General features: G+C 45.2%; 1 protein-coding gene across 3 annotated transcripts in view; it reads left to right on the forward strand.

Moving 5' to 3' along the window:
* PLEKHA5 (pleckstrin homology domain containing A5) overlaps nt 1-16,737 on the forward strand; it is a 280,511-nt gene that overhangs the window by 174,303 nt on the left and 89,471 nt on the right. For 2 of the 3 annotated variants that reach the window (XM_065422970.1, XM_065422971.1), the window contains exons 7-8: nt 9,172-9,244; nt 16,484-16,584. In XM_065422970.1, the coding sequence (XP_065279042.1) occupies nt 9,172-9,244; nt 16,484-16,584 (174 nt within the window). Of the gene's footprint in view, nt 1-9,171; nt 9,245-16,483; nt 16,585-16,737 lie in introns of those variants that run through there. The other variant, XR_010562446.1, reaches the window with a different exon arrangement.

Here is a 16,737-nt window from a genome sequence, read left to right on the forward strand (position 1 = left end):
GATGGGTTGTCCACAATGAAAACTTTATATACAGCCCAGAACATCTACTGAACATGTCTGGTAACTACCACCTTATTCTGGAAGTTTCTGGGTCTTTAACTGAGTTGCCCTGCCCTGCTGTCTGCACATGTGCTGAGAGAGAGTATCCAGCTAAGATCCATGTCTCCTCCCCACTGTTTCTCTCCCACTTATGTGGAGGAACGAAGTTATATACTGCAGTATAAAGCATATGGGTTACGTTAGCACGATGCAAAGCCTGTGGATCTTGTTTAGTACCATCATTTTACAAGCAATATTTAAAATTGTCCTTTTTTTAGATCTACATATAATATCCCTTTGTATAACAAAAGTTGATTGCTTTTCATTCATCAGACAATTCTTTGTCCTATTCTGGATAATGGACAGTTTTGTGCTGTGATATAGAAGGACTTCTCATGAGTGTGTGGACCTGAGGCAAAAAACGCTTGATCAATAACATTTCTATCATTAGACTGTTTTACACAAACATTTTTGATCATTGTCTGAAGATTTAGACAATTTTAAATTCAAGACACTGAATGTATCTTAATACTAGTAAAGTCATTTTAGAGGTCTGAATGTCTTTGCCAGTGTCTGTTGCTGTGATTGTTTGCTCTTGGCTGTCAAGATAGTTATGTTTTTTAAGAAGCATTCTTTTAGAATCAGCTCCTCCCTAAGAAAAATGAGTGCTAAGCAGCGCTGCTTAAGATAGCTTGTAATCAGAATCATCAGTATTGTGATGACTTTTTTGGATGGCAGATGTCTTCCTTTGATGCACTATAACTTCACATTTTGGGCTACGTGCTGCTAAATTGCAAATGTTTCCTTCAGAGGTGTCACTGTCATCAAAGGTCTTCACATTTGGGCCACAAGTCGTCGTGGGTTCGCACTCCAGGAAGTGGACACCTAATAATTTGAGAGACACAAATGCAAACAGTGATTATTAAAAAATGTTATGTAAGGAGCAAATCTATATCAGCAGGATGATAAACTAGATGACCTAATAGGTATTTTCTAACTCTAGTTTCTGTTAATCTATCAAGATACTGGAAGCTCTGTTTGAAAAGGAGGGATGTATATAGGGATGCAAACATACATATTGTGTGCAAAGGTAGGATTTGATTTTCATAAAGAAAGCCTTGAGGCCTTCTGTGCACATTGGCGTGCCTATAATTTGTGACAGAGTCAGGCCGGACGGCTGCAAGAGGGTCCTGGAAGGCCAATATATTAGCCCTAGAATGTTGAAGGCCCTTTTTCCTACAAGCTGAGAAGGGGTTACCTCAGATCAATTAGGGACACCTGAATCCAATTAAGGGCTGCCTGAAGCCTTTAAAAAACACTCCTTTGGGGAGAGCAAAAGAGGAGCGAGAGACAAGCTGCTGCCAGGCTAGTGGCAGCAGGAAAATAGACTGTTCCAGGGTGAGAGGCTGTGCTCCTTCCCATAAGGCAGTGTTTCCCAAACTTGGGAAGATGCTTGTTTAGGGAAAGCCCCTGGTGGACCAGGCCGGTTTGTTTACCTGCCGCGTCCGCAGGTCCGGCCGATCGCGGCTCCCACTGGCCGCGGTTCGCCACTCCAGGCCGATGGGAGCTGCTGGAAGCAGTGGCCAGTACGTCCCTCGGCCCGCGCCGCTTCCAGCAGCTCCCATCGGCCTGGAGCAGCGAACCGCGGCCAGTGAGAGCCGCGATCGGCCGGACCTGCGGACGCGGCAGGTAAACAAACCGGCCCGGCCCGCCAGGGGCTTTACCTACACAAGTGGCGTCCCAAGTTTGGGAAACACTGCCATAGGGGAAACAGCCAAACCTGAGTGCCTGCTAGGGGAAGGACTGACACCCCAGGGCAACCAACTGGATGACACCTTGCCCAAGCGAGGGGGGCAGCGAAATGTATCTCCCTGGGTTTTTGTTTGAGAATGTTTCCTTTTGTTTGGTGGAGGATCACCCCTTAAGCCGACCCTCAGGCCTACCCTGAAAACATGACCAAGGGAGCACAGAAGGGGGAAGGCAGTGGGTCCGCGCCTCCTTTATATGTTCTGGCCTGAGAGCACAAGGCACGGCTCTCACAGGTGCGGCCCTACGGACGCTGCTTTTTGCAACCTCCAGTTGAGAGGACACACGTGAGCGCACATCCTTATATACTCAAAAGGAGTGAGTATTATGGAGAGGAATATGAGGGAAGTAAATTCAATTTCTGAAATGAGAGATTACCACATAGACTACATCTGGATGCACTATTCTTTGAATCACCTTGTTATGTATTTACCCCTCATGGTAGTGAAATTCATCAAACACATAATGCATGATTTTCCTTCCCTCACATTCCTCTCCATAATATTCACGCCTTTGAGTATATTTCCACCATAGGATGTGCGCTCACTTGTGCCCTCTCAACTGGAGGTTGCAAAAAGCAGCGTCCATAGGGCCGCACCTGTGAGAGCAGTGCCTCGTGCTCTCAGGCCAGGACATATAAAGAGGCGCGGGCCCACTGCCACTCCAGTTCCTTATCAGTTCCTGTGGCTTGAGACAGAACAATTGATGTATCTGCTGCTTTCATCTACTTCCTGCCTTTTTCTTTCTTTCCTTGTTGTTTTTGTTTATGCAGTTAGTTTTCATTTTGCCTAGTTATTTTCTTCTTTGTGGTAGCACAACTTGTGCTCAGAGGGTTCCTGAGCCCCCCACCCCCAACTTCTTGCTGTCCCTATTGTGGTATATGGCACTTCTCCGTTTTATGCCTAAGACCCTTGGGTTCAAGCCCGGCCAGACCTGACCCAGGTCTTTCTTCCACAGTTACAGGCAGGCTATTTTGAGTGTCTCAGAAAAACTCATGTCCCGTTGTGATGTACAGTCCACATGAGTTTAAAGGCAGGTCCTGCAAAGAGAGAGGCTAGATCAGCGGTTCTCAACCTGTGGCCCACATGCGACCCAATTTGCACACAGCTGCAGCCTAGTTGTGTGCTAAAAAAAATTCAAAATTTGCTGCTCTGGTCTGCAAGGGGGCAGGGCTGGCTGAGGGGGAGACAGCATCTGGCAGCCTGCTGGAGCGCTCCCGGCAGCATGGGGCTGGTGAGTGCCACAGGGTACAGGAGAGTGGGTCTCCGGGTGGGTTTTTTTTTTTTTTTTTTAATGGAGATATCCTATCTCCTAGAACTGGAAGGGACCTTGAAAGGTCGAGTCCAACCCCCTGCCTTCACTAGCAGGACCAAGTACTGATTTTGCCCCAGATCCCCAAGTGGCCCCCTCAAGGATTGAACTCACAAACTGGGTTTAGCAGGCCAATGCTCAAACCACTGAGCTATCCTCTTTCCCCCCCCCCCCCCCCCACACTGGGCTGTGGAGGCACTCTGGGCAGTGAGGGGTGTCGGGGTTCTGGGAGCTAGGGGAGTATGGGTGCTGCAGCACCCCCAGGTTTTAGGCTGCATGGTCCCACACGGCAGGGTCTGGCCCCGTGCCCAGGGTGCCGCTCGTGGCCCCATTCTGTGGCGGGGTCTCTGGGCAGGGGGTGCTGGGCATAGGGGACTGTGGAGGGGTTGGTGGTGGAGGTGCTATGGTTCTCAACCTAAAGTCCTTGTAACACATTGTGGGCCACAATGATAAATAGGTTACACCTTTCCATATTTGTACAACTGGCTCCTCAGAGGCCACTCCTCCCAAGAGGCTCAATTAGCAACCATCTATAACCCTATATCAGTCTCTGGGCCTCTGTGTCAATATAAAAAAAGTCTAATACCATTCCAGCAATAGACTTAATCGGGTCCTCGCCAAACTCCCTAACCGCTTGGGCTTACCTTCCCAATGACAGATTCTTCACTATGTCCAGACTGACCTTTACAGCATAGTCCCCAATAACTGCAAGAATCTGCCGGGCTACATTTTGGTCTCCTTGTTCATTACACGGCATGCAAGATTGCACTTCAGGTGTCTTCAGGCATGGCTAAGGATTACGTACACCCTAAACAGACAGTCTTTCCAAACAAATCACCATGCCTATGTAAGTAGTAGACTCTTTCGGGTGGTGGAAAGTCCCACTAAAGATCTTTATGGGAACTCCATTTTCACATCCACCACTTCAGAAACAGCTCATTATGGACACTTCTTTCCTCATTTGGGGGGGATCGCATCTGAGGTGCCACAGCACAAGACCGATGGTCCTCACAAGAGACATTGCTTCACATTAACATCCTGGAACTAAGGGCAGTCTGTGTGTTAGCACTTCCTCTGTGATACCGAGGGGCACACTCTAAGGGTAATGTGAGACAACAGGGTAGTTTGTAGCTGTATAGTACAAAAACTGACAAGTGGGAACAAGATCCCAGTCCTTAAGCACAGAATTGCTAAGGCTGTGGGACTGATACTTTTTACATTACACAGAAATCTCCATGATTTACCAGCCAGGTCTTCAGAACAGGGATGGCCATCGGGACCACGCATGGGAAGCTCCGTGGCTCCATTTTCCACAGCATCTGCCAGATCTGAGGCCTCGTCAAGGTAGACTTCTTCACAGCTTCAAGCAATGTAAAATGTCATCTCTTCTGCTCCAGAAGAGCATATGGCCACAATTCCTTGGAAGATTCCTCACTAGAATCTTGGCCCCACTTCCTGCTCTATGCTTACTTGCCTGTTCCTCTAATCATCAAGACTTTGCTTCAGACTGAGATAAGAGAGGGTGAGGGCTATCATGATAGCACCATTGTGGCTGAGGCAAGTGTGGTACTTTGTTTTCTGGCAGTGCCTCTCCGCCTTACCCTCAGGAAAGATCTCCTGTCATAAAGCTCAGGTGCCCTGACCTATTGCAACCTCTAGTCTCTGGACCTGACAACTTGGCTCCTAGATGGTTCTCGGGCACAGAGTTCACAGCTCAGCCAATGTTCAGTCAGTCCTTCTGTCTATCAAGAAACCTGCTACACGTAAGACTTACTGCCAAAATGGAAATGCTTCCATTCCTGGTGTTTTCACCACTCTGCAATCCTCTCCACTCTAGGGATCAGAAGCTCCACTCTAGGGATTCTAGATGACCTATTGGACTTAGACATGAGGTCTTTCAGTGAGCTGAGTTAGAGTACTCCTGGCCACTGTTATGGCCTTCCACTTACCTATAGAAGGGGTTTCACTCTTTGCCTATCGAACCACCACCAGATTCCCTAAGGATTTATACAAGTTATTCCCTCTTGTCCGAAACCACGCTTCTCCATGGAACCTTAATCTGGTCCTCAGTGTCTTGAGCAGCTCCCCGTTTGAGCCGAAGGCTACCTGGTCCTTCTCACATCTCCCTTGAGGCTTCATTTCTGATATCCTTCTGGCTGAGGTGATGGCTGGGAGAACTTGGGGCACTCATGTCAGAACCATAGTAAGCTACTTCCTACTATGACAGGGTCATGCTATGCCTCCATCTTCAATTCATCCATAAAGTATCATTGGAATCTCACATCAACCAAGAGATCCATTTATTATATCCTAAGTTCCATACCCCGAGGGAGGAAATTAGTCTCCACACATTAGATGTCAGAAGTGCCTTGGCTTTCTACCTTGGCAGAACTAAGACTTCAGGGCTTCTCCCAGACTCTGTATCCTTTGCCAAAAGGATGAAGGGACAGCTAGTTTCCACTCAACTATTGAAGTGGTTTTGGGTTGTATCTTGACCTTCTGTGAAACTGCTGGGGTACATCCCCCTCACAGAGTGACAGCTGACTCCACTAGGGCCCAGTGATGAGAGACTGATTGGGAATCTGCTATAGTGAAGCATCTATAGAGATATATATTTGAAGAACCAGTCACTTACCTGTACAGTAACTTGAGTTCTTTGAGATCTTTTGTCCCCTATGGATGCCCCACCTCCTGTTCACCTTTTCTTCTGCTGTGGAGTCTTCCAGGCTTCATGGTTAAGAAGGAATTGGATTGGTGGTGGGTCCACATCTCCCTATATGACCTTACGTGGGAGCACCAGGCACACCTCTGAGATTGTGGCCTTTCACAATCTCCAGTTGAGAGTACACAAACATGCATATATCTTACAGTGAAGCATCCACAGAGGCAGAACATTTTGAAGGACTCAAGTTATTGTACTGGTGAGTAACCGCTCCCTTTTTATCCTGAGCTGTGTCTTTGTAATTTGTTTTTATAGGAAGATATACTTCTGTTGCTAAAACAACTTGATACTTTCTTTATTGGAATGCTCAGGAGGAGGGGAGAGTTCCTCTTACATATTATTCATTTCTTAAGGGATACATAATATCTTGTCCGGTTAGTATATCATGGTAGTGCTGAAATATTCAAGAACGAAAGACTTACTATGGGAGAAGGAGTAAATTAAGGTACAGAGCTATGCTATTTTTGTAAAGGTTGTATTCTCATTGCTATATACGAATGTTCAAACCCCTTTTAGAATGTAATTCCTATCTTGTTTCACTAATGAAAAGACTACAGCAGATAGATTTTAAGGTAAACTCGGCTGGAGCGGGCGTACAGACTTAATTATTCTCTTAACATTTGAATGGTGGTTTCAGATAGGAAGGGGATGCTATAACTTACTGTGCTGTGTAAGTATTTACAATGACAGTGACACAAGTCAGCTGATCTAAGAGCATTATCTGGATATGATATGTCCTTCAGAGAGCTACAGTTAAAGTACATACAGCTTTCTTTCTCTAATAAGTTAACTAGTAATAGTATTCCTACTATATTTAATTATAGAGAACAGTAATTTGAGTCTCAGGATGTGTAAGCTCATTACACACAACATCATTCTGTATCAGGGTTGGGCAAACTTTTTGGCCCAAGGGCCACATCGCAGAATAGAAATTTTGTGGCAGGCCATGAATGCTCACAAAATTGGGGTTGGGGTGCAGGCTCTGGGGTGGGGCTGGGGATGAGGAGTTTGGGATGTCGGAGGGTGCTCTGGGCTGGAACCGAGGGGTTCAGAGAGTGGGAGGGGGATCAGGACTGGGGTGCGGGAAGGGGTGCAGATTCTGGCTGTGGGTGCGGGAGGTTAGGGCTGGGGATCAGAGGTTTGGGGTGCAGGAGGGTGCTCTGGGCTGGGATCGAGGGGTTTGGAGAGCGGGAGGGGGATCAGGGCTGGAGCAGGGGATTGGGGCGTGGGTAGAGGCTCAGGGGGATGCAGGCTCCGAGTGGCGCTTACCTCAAGCAGCTCCCAGAAGCAGTGGCATGTCCCTTCTCCGCCTCCTACGTGGAGGCGCAGCCAGGCGGTTTTGCTCGCTGCTCCATCCATAGGCACCGCCCCTGCAGTCCCATTGGAGCACGTAGGAGCTGGAGCGGGGCCATGCCGCTTCCGGGAGCCGTATGGTGCGGCCCCGACCCAGCGCCTCGGCCGGAGCGGGGCCAAGCCACTGATGCAGCCCCTGACAAAGTGCCCCGGCCGGAGCGAGCCACGTGGTGTCCCCGGCCAGAATGCCAGAGGGGGGCCGAGCCGCTGGTGTGGTCCCGACTCAGTGCCCTGGCCGGAGCGGGGCCGAGCCGCTGGTGCAGCTCCGACCCAGCGCCCTAGCCGGAGTGCCTAAGCGGGGCGGAGTCGCTGGTGCAGCTCATGGGCCAGCTTAAAACTGCTCGTGGGGCGGATGCGGCCTGCGGGCCGTAGTTTGCCCACCCCGTTCTATGTTCTTTCTACCAAATCTGAGTCTAGAACCAATTCTTAACTTTCTCATTTATTGAAAACACTGTCCAATTGCTGTGTAATGACACTCAACTAAAAGAAAACAAATAGTAGCTTGCAAATACACCATATACAAATGTATTGACTTTACTGGAGGATTTGCCATACCAGAACCATCAACTCAACTCTTCTGCATCTTGGCCTGATGATTCAAAGGAAAGCAAAAAATAAAATCCATAATATTTGAGTAGTGGTGCAGTTATGGGCATGATTTGGGGAATTTTCTTGATCCCTGTAGATATCAGTTGAGGTCCTTGAGTAAGAGAATGTCTGTTGTGTTGGATGGCTCAATTAAACAACCTCTTAAATAGTCTTTCACGGGTTAAAAGAATGCTTTAGATTCAAAAAAAGCTTTTAGAAGCATTTCAAGTCTTTAAAATTAATGCTCTTGTGGCTAAAGCACAGTCCTGGGAGTCAAGTTCCCTGCTTTCTAGTCCCAGTTCCACTGCTGAGGTAGTGTATGACCTTGGTAGGGCAAGACCTTTATGTTCTTGTTTCCCGATCTGTGAAATAGGAATATCAGAGACATTGTTGAGACTTAATTCATTAATGTTTTGTAAAGCGTTTTGAGATCCTCTGATGCAAGTTTCCATAAAGTGCCAAATATTCTAATTATGAAAACTGTCAGTGGCAGAGGGTTTGCTAAGTATAGATAAAATTATTCAGAAAAAGTAGGTTTTACACTCTGGGTAATATTTGTTTTTTACCTAGGGAGCAAAGCTTGAAAAGAGAGGCCCAAAAATTTGATGACTCTTCTAATTTTTTTATAACATACTCTCTCCTTATTTGAGTGTATATAAAGCTTAGGGTTTTACTATAGTGCCATCCTTGAATATCACTTTAAACCCCATTCAGTACAAGAATACTTTTAAAATTCACACATACCTTTCTTTTTGGAGTAGATTAACATATTTATTAAATCTTATTTTACCAGGATGTGCACACTGCAAAGCTTCATCTTACTTACACTGCAGTAGTGGTGGCAGTCCTTCATTCTGAGAAATGTATTGCAAATTGGTTACATACATAAAAGCAAATGAAATTGGTTTAGAAATAAATTTTTTTATGTTGGAGAGAAATTTGCTTTAGGTGTATGAATACTGGTGGAGCAGGGAGTTTGGCACACACTTGATATGAAAGACAACAAAGGATAAGGATAGCTTTTTAAATATTGGCTCACATAGTTCCTCTAAAAAAAAGCATAATGTTTATTTCCTTCTTCCCATTTACTGTAAATTGTTGTCTCTAGGTTCCTAAAATAATGGGCTTGTATTTCATTTAATCTTAGATCAGCTGTATGCTTTCTGGTAATCAGCTTGGTATTTAAAGTCAGGACTATGTTAAGAAATCAAATGTGCATAAAACATGCTCTTAAACAAGAAAATCAATGGATGGCATAAAATCACTGCAAACCAGGGGATCTGTTTTCAGTATGAGGCATTAATTGTTGATAGTCTGACAAATGCTTACTTGAACACTTTGATTTAATGTAGGATAGTACTGGTATGAAGCTGTGGAAGAAACGATGGTTTGTGCTTTCTGATCTGTGCCTCTTCTATTACAGAGGTAAGTTTTCTTTAGAAAGGTTTGTTTTTGCTTTACTTTGGAAACAGGAAAATCTTAGTGTCTTTAAAAAAAAAAAAAAAAAAGTTTGTAAGAATTGTTGACATAAACTGTTCTTCCCCCACCCTTCTGTCCCCTGCCCACTACAATTGAGCCTTTAAAATAAAGCTAATCCTGTCTTCTAATTGGTGAAAGGGTGCAAAGAGCTGTTGGTTAACTTGACATGTAAAATCAGCACACTAATAGAACTAGCTGCACCTCCCAGGTCAAAACCAACTGCTGACATTGTGTGTTTGGCTATGCCAGAAGGAGGACAGGAGGCACTGGATGTGGTTTAATTAGGCTGCAGCTTTATTGTTAAATATCTGGGAGTATGTGGCAGATAGACTAGTACAGTGCAAGTAATTCCATAACCCTTGCCATATACTCGGGGACTGTCCCCAACAGCCAATCCACTGTTGGGACCCAGCCACCCCCCTCATATGAGGGTTGTGCGGGGGAAGGCTATAACGAAGGGGGTTGACTTCCCCCCCCCCCCACCATACCAGTTGTAGGAACCCCAAATCCCCTTTCTCTGCTCTTTTTAAAATTCTTTACCAGTCCATTTTATGAGATCAACATATCCATTCCCTGTGGAGTACCTGCACTGGACATCCACCACAAGCTTGCCTGGTCCAGATAAAAGGGGGCTTTTCTGGCACAGCTCTCCGTATAAATACCCCCCCCCCCCAACTGGAGGGGGGGGGAGTGAGGGCAAGTCACCATGCTGACTTGGTCTGCCTTTCCTTGCTTCCTATGTGGAGTAGGAAAACCTTTCTGGGACAGGGGTCTTAAAGGGGCGATGACCACTTTTCTACCAGCCCAGCCACACTTGCAAATAAAAGGGTAATTCCTCTTCTCTGTTAAAACAAAGGGCCCCACCCTTTAATATGTACTGGGGGCATTCTTCCTTTCTTATTTGTTTGTCTCAAAGACTTCTTTGCCAGGCAGAGCAAAATATTGTGTAAATAATTGACACCTCTAATATTTCACCACCTTGCTGTCAGTTTTTTAAAAATTTATTATATTAGTGAGTAGATATGCCAAGGTAAATTTGACTTCAACTGCAAAAATGATAAACTGATTATGGGGAAGTTCACTCCTAGAGACAGATAGGGAGGGCAAAAACAGTGATGCTTGTGATGATGGAGAGGGGCGGGGCAAAAGACATTTCTCCGATCTACCCAGCTCTCTTGGATACTCATCAGGTGTCTGAAATGATAGAAATGTCATATGTGGTGTTCCCAATCTCCACTTTTGATGCTGTTGGTGAAACTGGGAGCAGTGGGTGATGAAACAAAAATACCATGACATATAATTCATGATCTCTCATGAGAGAGGAGGTGCAAACCATAATTTAGATATTCAAAGCTAATCAGTAGTTTTGGACTTTGGCAGAGGTGTATGGCATTTTCAGTTTATTTTGAAGAATTATAGAATCATAGAATATCAGGGTTGGAAGGGACCTCAGGAGGTCATCTAGTCCAACCCCCTGCTCAAAGCAGGACCAATACCCAACTAAATCATCCCAGCCGGGGCTTTGTCAAGCCTGACCTTAAAAACCTCTAAGGAAGGAGATTCCACCACCTCCCTAGGTAAACCATTCCAGTGCTTCACCACCCTCCAAGTGAAAAAGTGTTTCCCAATATCCAACCTAAACCTCCCCACTGCAACTTGAGACCATTACTCCTTGTTCTGTCATGTGCTACCACTGAGAACAGTCTAGATCCATCCTCTTTGGAACCCCCTTTCAGGTAGTTGAAAGCAGGTGTCAAATCCCCCCCCTCATTCTTCTCTTCTGCAGACTAAATAATCCCAGTTCCCTCAGCCTCTCCTCATAAGTCATGTGCTCCAGCCCCCTCATCATTTTTGTTGCCCTCCGCTGGACTCTTTCCAATTTTTCCACATCCTTCTTGTAGTGTGGGGCCCAAAACTGGACACAGTACTCCAGATGAGGCCTCACCTATGCCAAATAGAGGGGAATGATCACGTCCCTCGATCTGCTGGCAGTGCTCCTACTTATACAGCCCAAAATGCCGTTAGCCTAGTAAACAGTGAAAATGATTGTACTTGTTTGAAAAATGTGCAGCACATTTCTATGCTAATCAAGGTAAACTAAGTCTCAAAGCAGAAAAGCTTTCCTTGTTATTCTGGTTAGTTCAAATTCTGAATTATTGGAATGCAGTCATCATGCTTGCAGTCAGCACTTGAAAGATTACATGTTGTTGGATAAACCACTGCTGAGTCAAAATTAGTCTACTCAGTAGGACTGTAATTTAGACATGGAGACATTGGTTGAGCTTCAGTTATTTTATTTAGTTAAATGGCCAGTGCATATTTTGTGGTTTTCCTGGTAACGTTTGCCTACTTTTAGGAAGTCCTTTAAGGGTATGTCTGCACAGCCCATGGAAGTTTCATTTGTTTAATATTCTAGGTTGGTTGAATCTCTGATTTTATGTTTTTCTCCCTAATGCAACGGCGAGCTTGTTTTGTTTTGTTTTGTTTTTGGAACCTAAAAGTCTAAGGGTCTGTCTACCCAGCCTGCAGCAGCAAGCCTCCCAGCCCAGATCAATAGACTGTGGCTAGCTGGGCTCACACTAGCACTCTTAAGAATAGCTGTGTAGATGGTACTTTAAAGTCCTAGCTTGAGCTCTGAAGCATATGGAGCTGTCCATTCAGCTATTAAACATAGTTTTATTTATGTGCTCAGAGGTCTGTTTCCAATTTCCCATTTGTTCTATGCTTGATTAAGGTGTTAATCGTAGGCTAGATAAGAGACACGGAAATAAAAGCAGAGTTGTCTAATCTGTATAAAGTAAGAAGCTGAAGTTTCAGACAGCTATTTTAGCTATCGTTTCATTACTGAGACATATTTAAATCAAAAAGTGTTTCAACAATGGTTTACAGTTACTAGAAATGGTTATTAAAACAAAACAAGCAGACAAATTCTAAACCCTATCCTTTTGAAGTTGTTTGTGCTAGGTTAATGCTATCTCGTTCAGGGACTTAGATGAAAAGGGGAAAATGTGTACTTGCTCTTCAATTGCAAACAATATTTCTGGTTGTCTATCTGACTGTAACACCAGTTTTAAAAGTTTGATAAGGTTTAGTCCAAAATTTTACCATGTTAAAATCCAATACGAAGTCTTGATTTAAGGGTAGAAAGAAAACTGATTTCATTGTAATTTTTAAATGCTTAGAGTATTATGTTTATCTGTTTTCACTGGGGAATAAGACTGACTGCTTTCACATAGAAAAGATATTGCTTGCAACAACAAAAAATCTTATAGAACAGCATAAGAAGATTCTCTCCTATTTGTACAAATGAAGATGGATGTAGTGGGCAGAGTAACCTAGATAACAGCTCAGATGATGGGAAACAGATTTTTAAAAATTTGGAAACTATAAGCATAGTGAGTTTTCAGAACACACTAGTTTATTTGGAGGAGAAAATGCCATGTTGCCTTTTCAAGATTTTTTTCATATTCTGGACTAGAGAAGAAAAAATGATACACAGCATCTCGTAGTCTACATAGCACTTTGGAGCACGCGGGATCGAGCCTTCCAGCCCGGATTGACAGACTTGGGGTAGCAGGACTTGTGCTAGTGTTCTAAAAATAGCTGTGTAGACAGCTTTTTGAAGTTGCAGCTCAGACTGCAGCTCGGACTCTGTAGCTTCACCACCTCTGTAGGTTTCAGAGCCCAAGCTCCAGGCCAAGCCACAACTTCAAAGAACTGTCTACACAGCTGTTTTCAGAGCGCTAACGCCAGCCCCACTAGCCGAAGTCTGTTTTCCTCCCCCTCCCCCCCCCTCCCGCTCCCGACTGGGAGGCTAGCTCCAAGACACTGTGTATGTCTACACTGCAGTTCAAGCCTGGGCTTGAGCCTGAGCTCAAGCCTAACCCCTTTGCATCCACACACCAGTTGGGCTAACCTAGGCTTCAAAAACCTGAAGGGTCTGAGCCTTACTGCTTTTCTGCTTGACTCAGGTTCCAGAAGTCCTCCAGATGTTTCCCAGAGTTCCTAGCAGCAGAGGAGTAGCGCTTTGGGCAGCAAGCATGGCGGCCAGAAGTGCCATTACTGTCTGGCTGAGCCTGCTCCCCCTTCCTGCTCTGGTTACTCCTTGCTGCTACGCAGAGTTTACCCAGAGCAGGGAGCAAAGCTGACGTGCGCGAAGCAGCTCCTGGCTGCCAGGATGTTGCAGGTCACATCCCTGCCCTGGCCATGCTGAGTCGGGAGCTCTGTCACTCTGTGTCCCTGCAGGAAAGCTGCTTAATACTTGCTCTGCTGTATGGCCCTTGCTCCCGGACCTACCCTGCCCTCTCTGGGGCGCCAAGACATGGTACACTGTCAGGGCAGTGAGTGGGAGCCAGCCCCCAAACCACCTATAGCCTTCCATGACTCCAGCTTCATCTTCTCCTTGCTATCTTCTCCAGCTAGGGGCTGGCTCCCATGACATATAGCTGAAATGTCAGATTTGCACTACTCGGTGCTTTTGTAGTATAAATCTAAATTTCTGTAGAAACTTTAAATAGTTCAGGATATGGCAAAATGTATGATTTGTAGTGTCTATATTGTAGGACTTCAATTCAGTTAAAATGCTAGAGAAGGAGTGTAAATATATTAAGGAGCATAAACTGTTGTCATGTGGGATTTAAAACATTCAATCTTGTAATTCAATATGCCCGACTTCAGTCAATAATTGGAAAGGATGTGCAAATTGGCTCAGAGGCCAACATTTTTTAAAACTATTTTGAAATCTTTCTGCTCTCTCATGTATTAGCAAGTTGTACTGAATAAACAGTGGGATGCAAGTGGTTCTTTTGTCACTGTCTTTTGCCTTACACTTTCTCAAAGATGAGGAGCGTGAGGTAGTATATTTTATTGGACCAACTTCTTCTGGTGAAAGCGACAAGCTTTTGAACTACACAGAGCTCATCTTCAGGTGTACTACTTCCACACCTTTTTCAGTCATTTACGTGTGTGCAAAGTGATGCAAAAGACAATTATTCTGATTGGGAAGCATTTTACACTTACTGTGCACTTTAGGCCTTGATCTGCAAAAGATCTGTGCACATGAGTAAGTCTCATTGGCATCACTGAGATTACTCATAGGCGGCATGTATAAGAGGCTTGGGGAGATTTAGCCTCCCCCATAATGGCTGGCCATGCAGGGGGCAAGAAATGCTGGCTGCGGCGCAGATCACATCCCTTTGGAGGCACGCTGGCCAGGTACCCTTGGAGCACCACCACCAGAAGCTCCCTAGAAGTGGGGAATCCACTGGCACCTGGATTGACCCCGCCCTCGCTCTGCCTCTTCTCCCTGAGGCGCCCCGCCCTCGCTTGCCCTTAAGGCATGAAAAAGGTGGGAGGGTATAGCCCTCCCACTTTTAAAAGTGACAAGCACACACTCCTTCCAGCGTCCCTTAGCTGAGTTGCTCTGGCATGAGCATGCACAACCTCTCACTGACTGGCCCAGCTATAGGACGACGACTCCTGCTGTGCATGCTAATGCTGGAGCAACTCAGCTAAGGGGCGCAGGAATGGAGGGCAGGTGGGGGCTATGCTCCCATCACTTTTATGGATCTTCCACCGCTTCTGTAAACCGCCCCAAACGAAAGTCATGTGACATCTGTGGGATTACTCAGTTGCATAAACCTTTGCAGGCTCAGGGCTTGACTTCACAGTTCTAAAAAAGAAAAAGACAACTAAAAAAAATCGGTTCCCTTCCTTGTTCTGCACCTTTTAATGTGATATTTAGGCATTCACGTTTATTCTGTGGGTTGTTGAGATAGTGCAGGGCTCGGCAACCTTTGGCACGAGGTTCGCCAGGGTAAGCACTCTGGCGGGCCAGGCTGGTTTGTTTACCTGCCATGTCGGCAGGTTCGGCCGATCGCGGCTCCCACTGGCCGCAGTTCGCTGCTCCAGGCTAAATGGGGGCTGCAGGACGAGGGATGTGCTGGCCACCCTTCCTACAGCCCCCATTGGCCTGGAGCGGTGAACCGCAGCCAGTGGGAGCCACGATCGGCTGAACCTGCCGACGCGGCAGGTAAACAAACTGGCCTGGCCCACCAGAGTGCTTACCCTGGCGAGCCACATGCCAAAGGTTGCCGATCCCTGGTATAGTGAAATACTCTCATTATATTAAAATCTTTATCCCCAAAGTAGTAATATGAAGAAGTTAACCTTGCCTATTGTGAAAAGATTTATATTTGTACATTAATGGCATAGCTCTTCTATTATAGTTTGCTTTGTAGGCTGCGTGCTCAGTTTGGAAAAATGCTATCATTGTGCTTCATAGCTGTCATTAGAGGCAGGCATCCAGTACATTTTATGAACAAATTGTGTCATCTGTGGAAGCGTATCTTAAGGTATATTAAGGCTAGACATGCACTGTCTGTGAAATACAACATTCACCCAGTAATTTCTGAGTTGCAGATTCTTTGGCTTTCATGTTTCTCCAGTAGTCACAATGTGCCTCTACTGGGGGGGCGTTATTAGTGACTCCTTAGTTAAGCTTATGTTGAGAGATTCAGTTAAAGCAGGATTAAAAATCCTATTTTCCACTTCAGTGATGGAATTTAGTATCTGATGCAAGTCTTTAGAGGACAATTGAATTTTCCATAATATTTGATTAGTAAAATATTTATGGTTTTCACAGGAAACATTTTAAAATGAACCTCCTGTGGCTATCCAGACAGGAGCCTTAGTCTGACTATCTAACTTTAGCAAGGCTGCTGGGGCACTCACTCCTGTGGCATTATATCCCAGAGAGGCTGAGTGAGGACATGAATGTGGGGCACAATGAGGAGGTGGAAGAATTGACAGTGGGACTGCCTGCCAACCCCTTAGTATCACCCACTCCCAGACCCCTACCTAACCCAGTTCCCAGGCTGGCCCCAATGCCCGATCTAGCTGTTTGGTTCCAAGTCCACATTCTTTCTCTTTCTCTCCCCTCAGTAACTTCCTTACCACTGTCCTGTGCCATGAAAAGCTTATATGTTAAACAATCAATCTAGTATCAAAGTAAAATACTCCTGGTGTTCTCTCTGGATACTGGCCATCTACTGAAATCCATCCTCAAACACTGAATACAGTCAAATTCTCAGATTTTCAATAAATGAAAAACATATCCAGGGGAAAGGGCGTCTAAATGTATGTACTCTGTGTATAAAACTATTGTAATCAAATATTATATTTTAGATGAAAAAGAAGAGGGAATATTGGGGAGCATACTTCTGCCTAGTTTTCAGATATCGATGCTTTCTTCTGAGGATCATATTAATCGCAAATATGCTTTTAAGGTGAGGGCATTCATTTTCAGTTTAAACAAATATAGAGTGCAGAACACTTTTCACTGTGTCTTTATGCAAGATAGGATAAACAAACTGCCTCTGAGATTGATTATGCATAATACTATATGCAGATGATCCAAACAATGTAGTCTAATATGCAAA

Source organism: Emys orbicularis, chromosome 1 (assembly GCF_028017835.1).
Source record: "Emys orbicularis isolate rEmyOrb1 chromosome 1, rEmyOrb1.hap1, whole genome shotgun sequence".
In the NCBI taxonomy this organism is placed as follows: Eukaryota; Metazoa; Chordata; order Testudines; family Emydidae; genus Emys; species Emys orbicularis.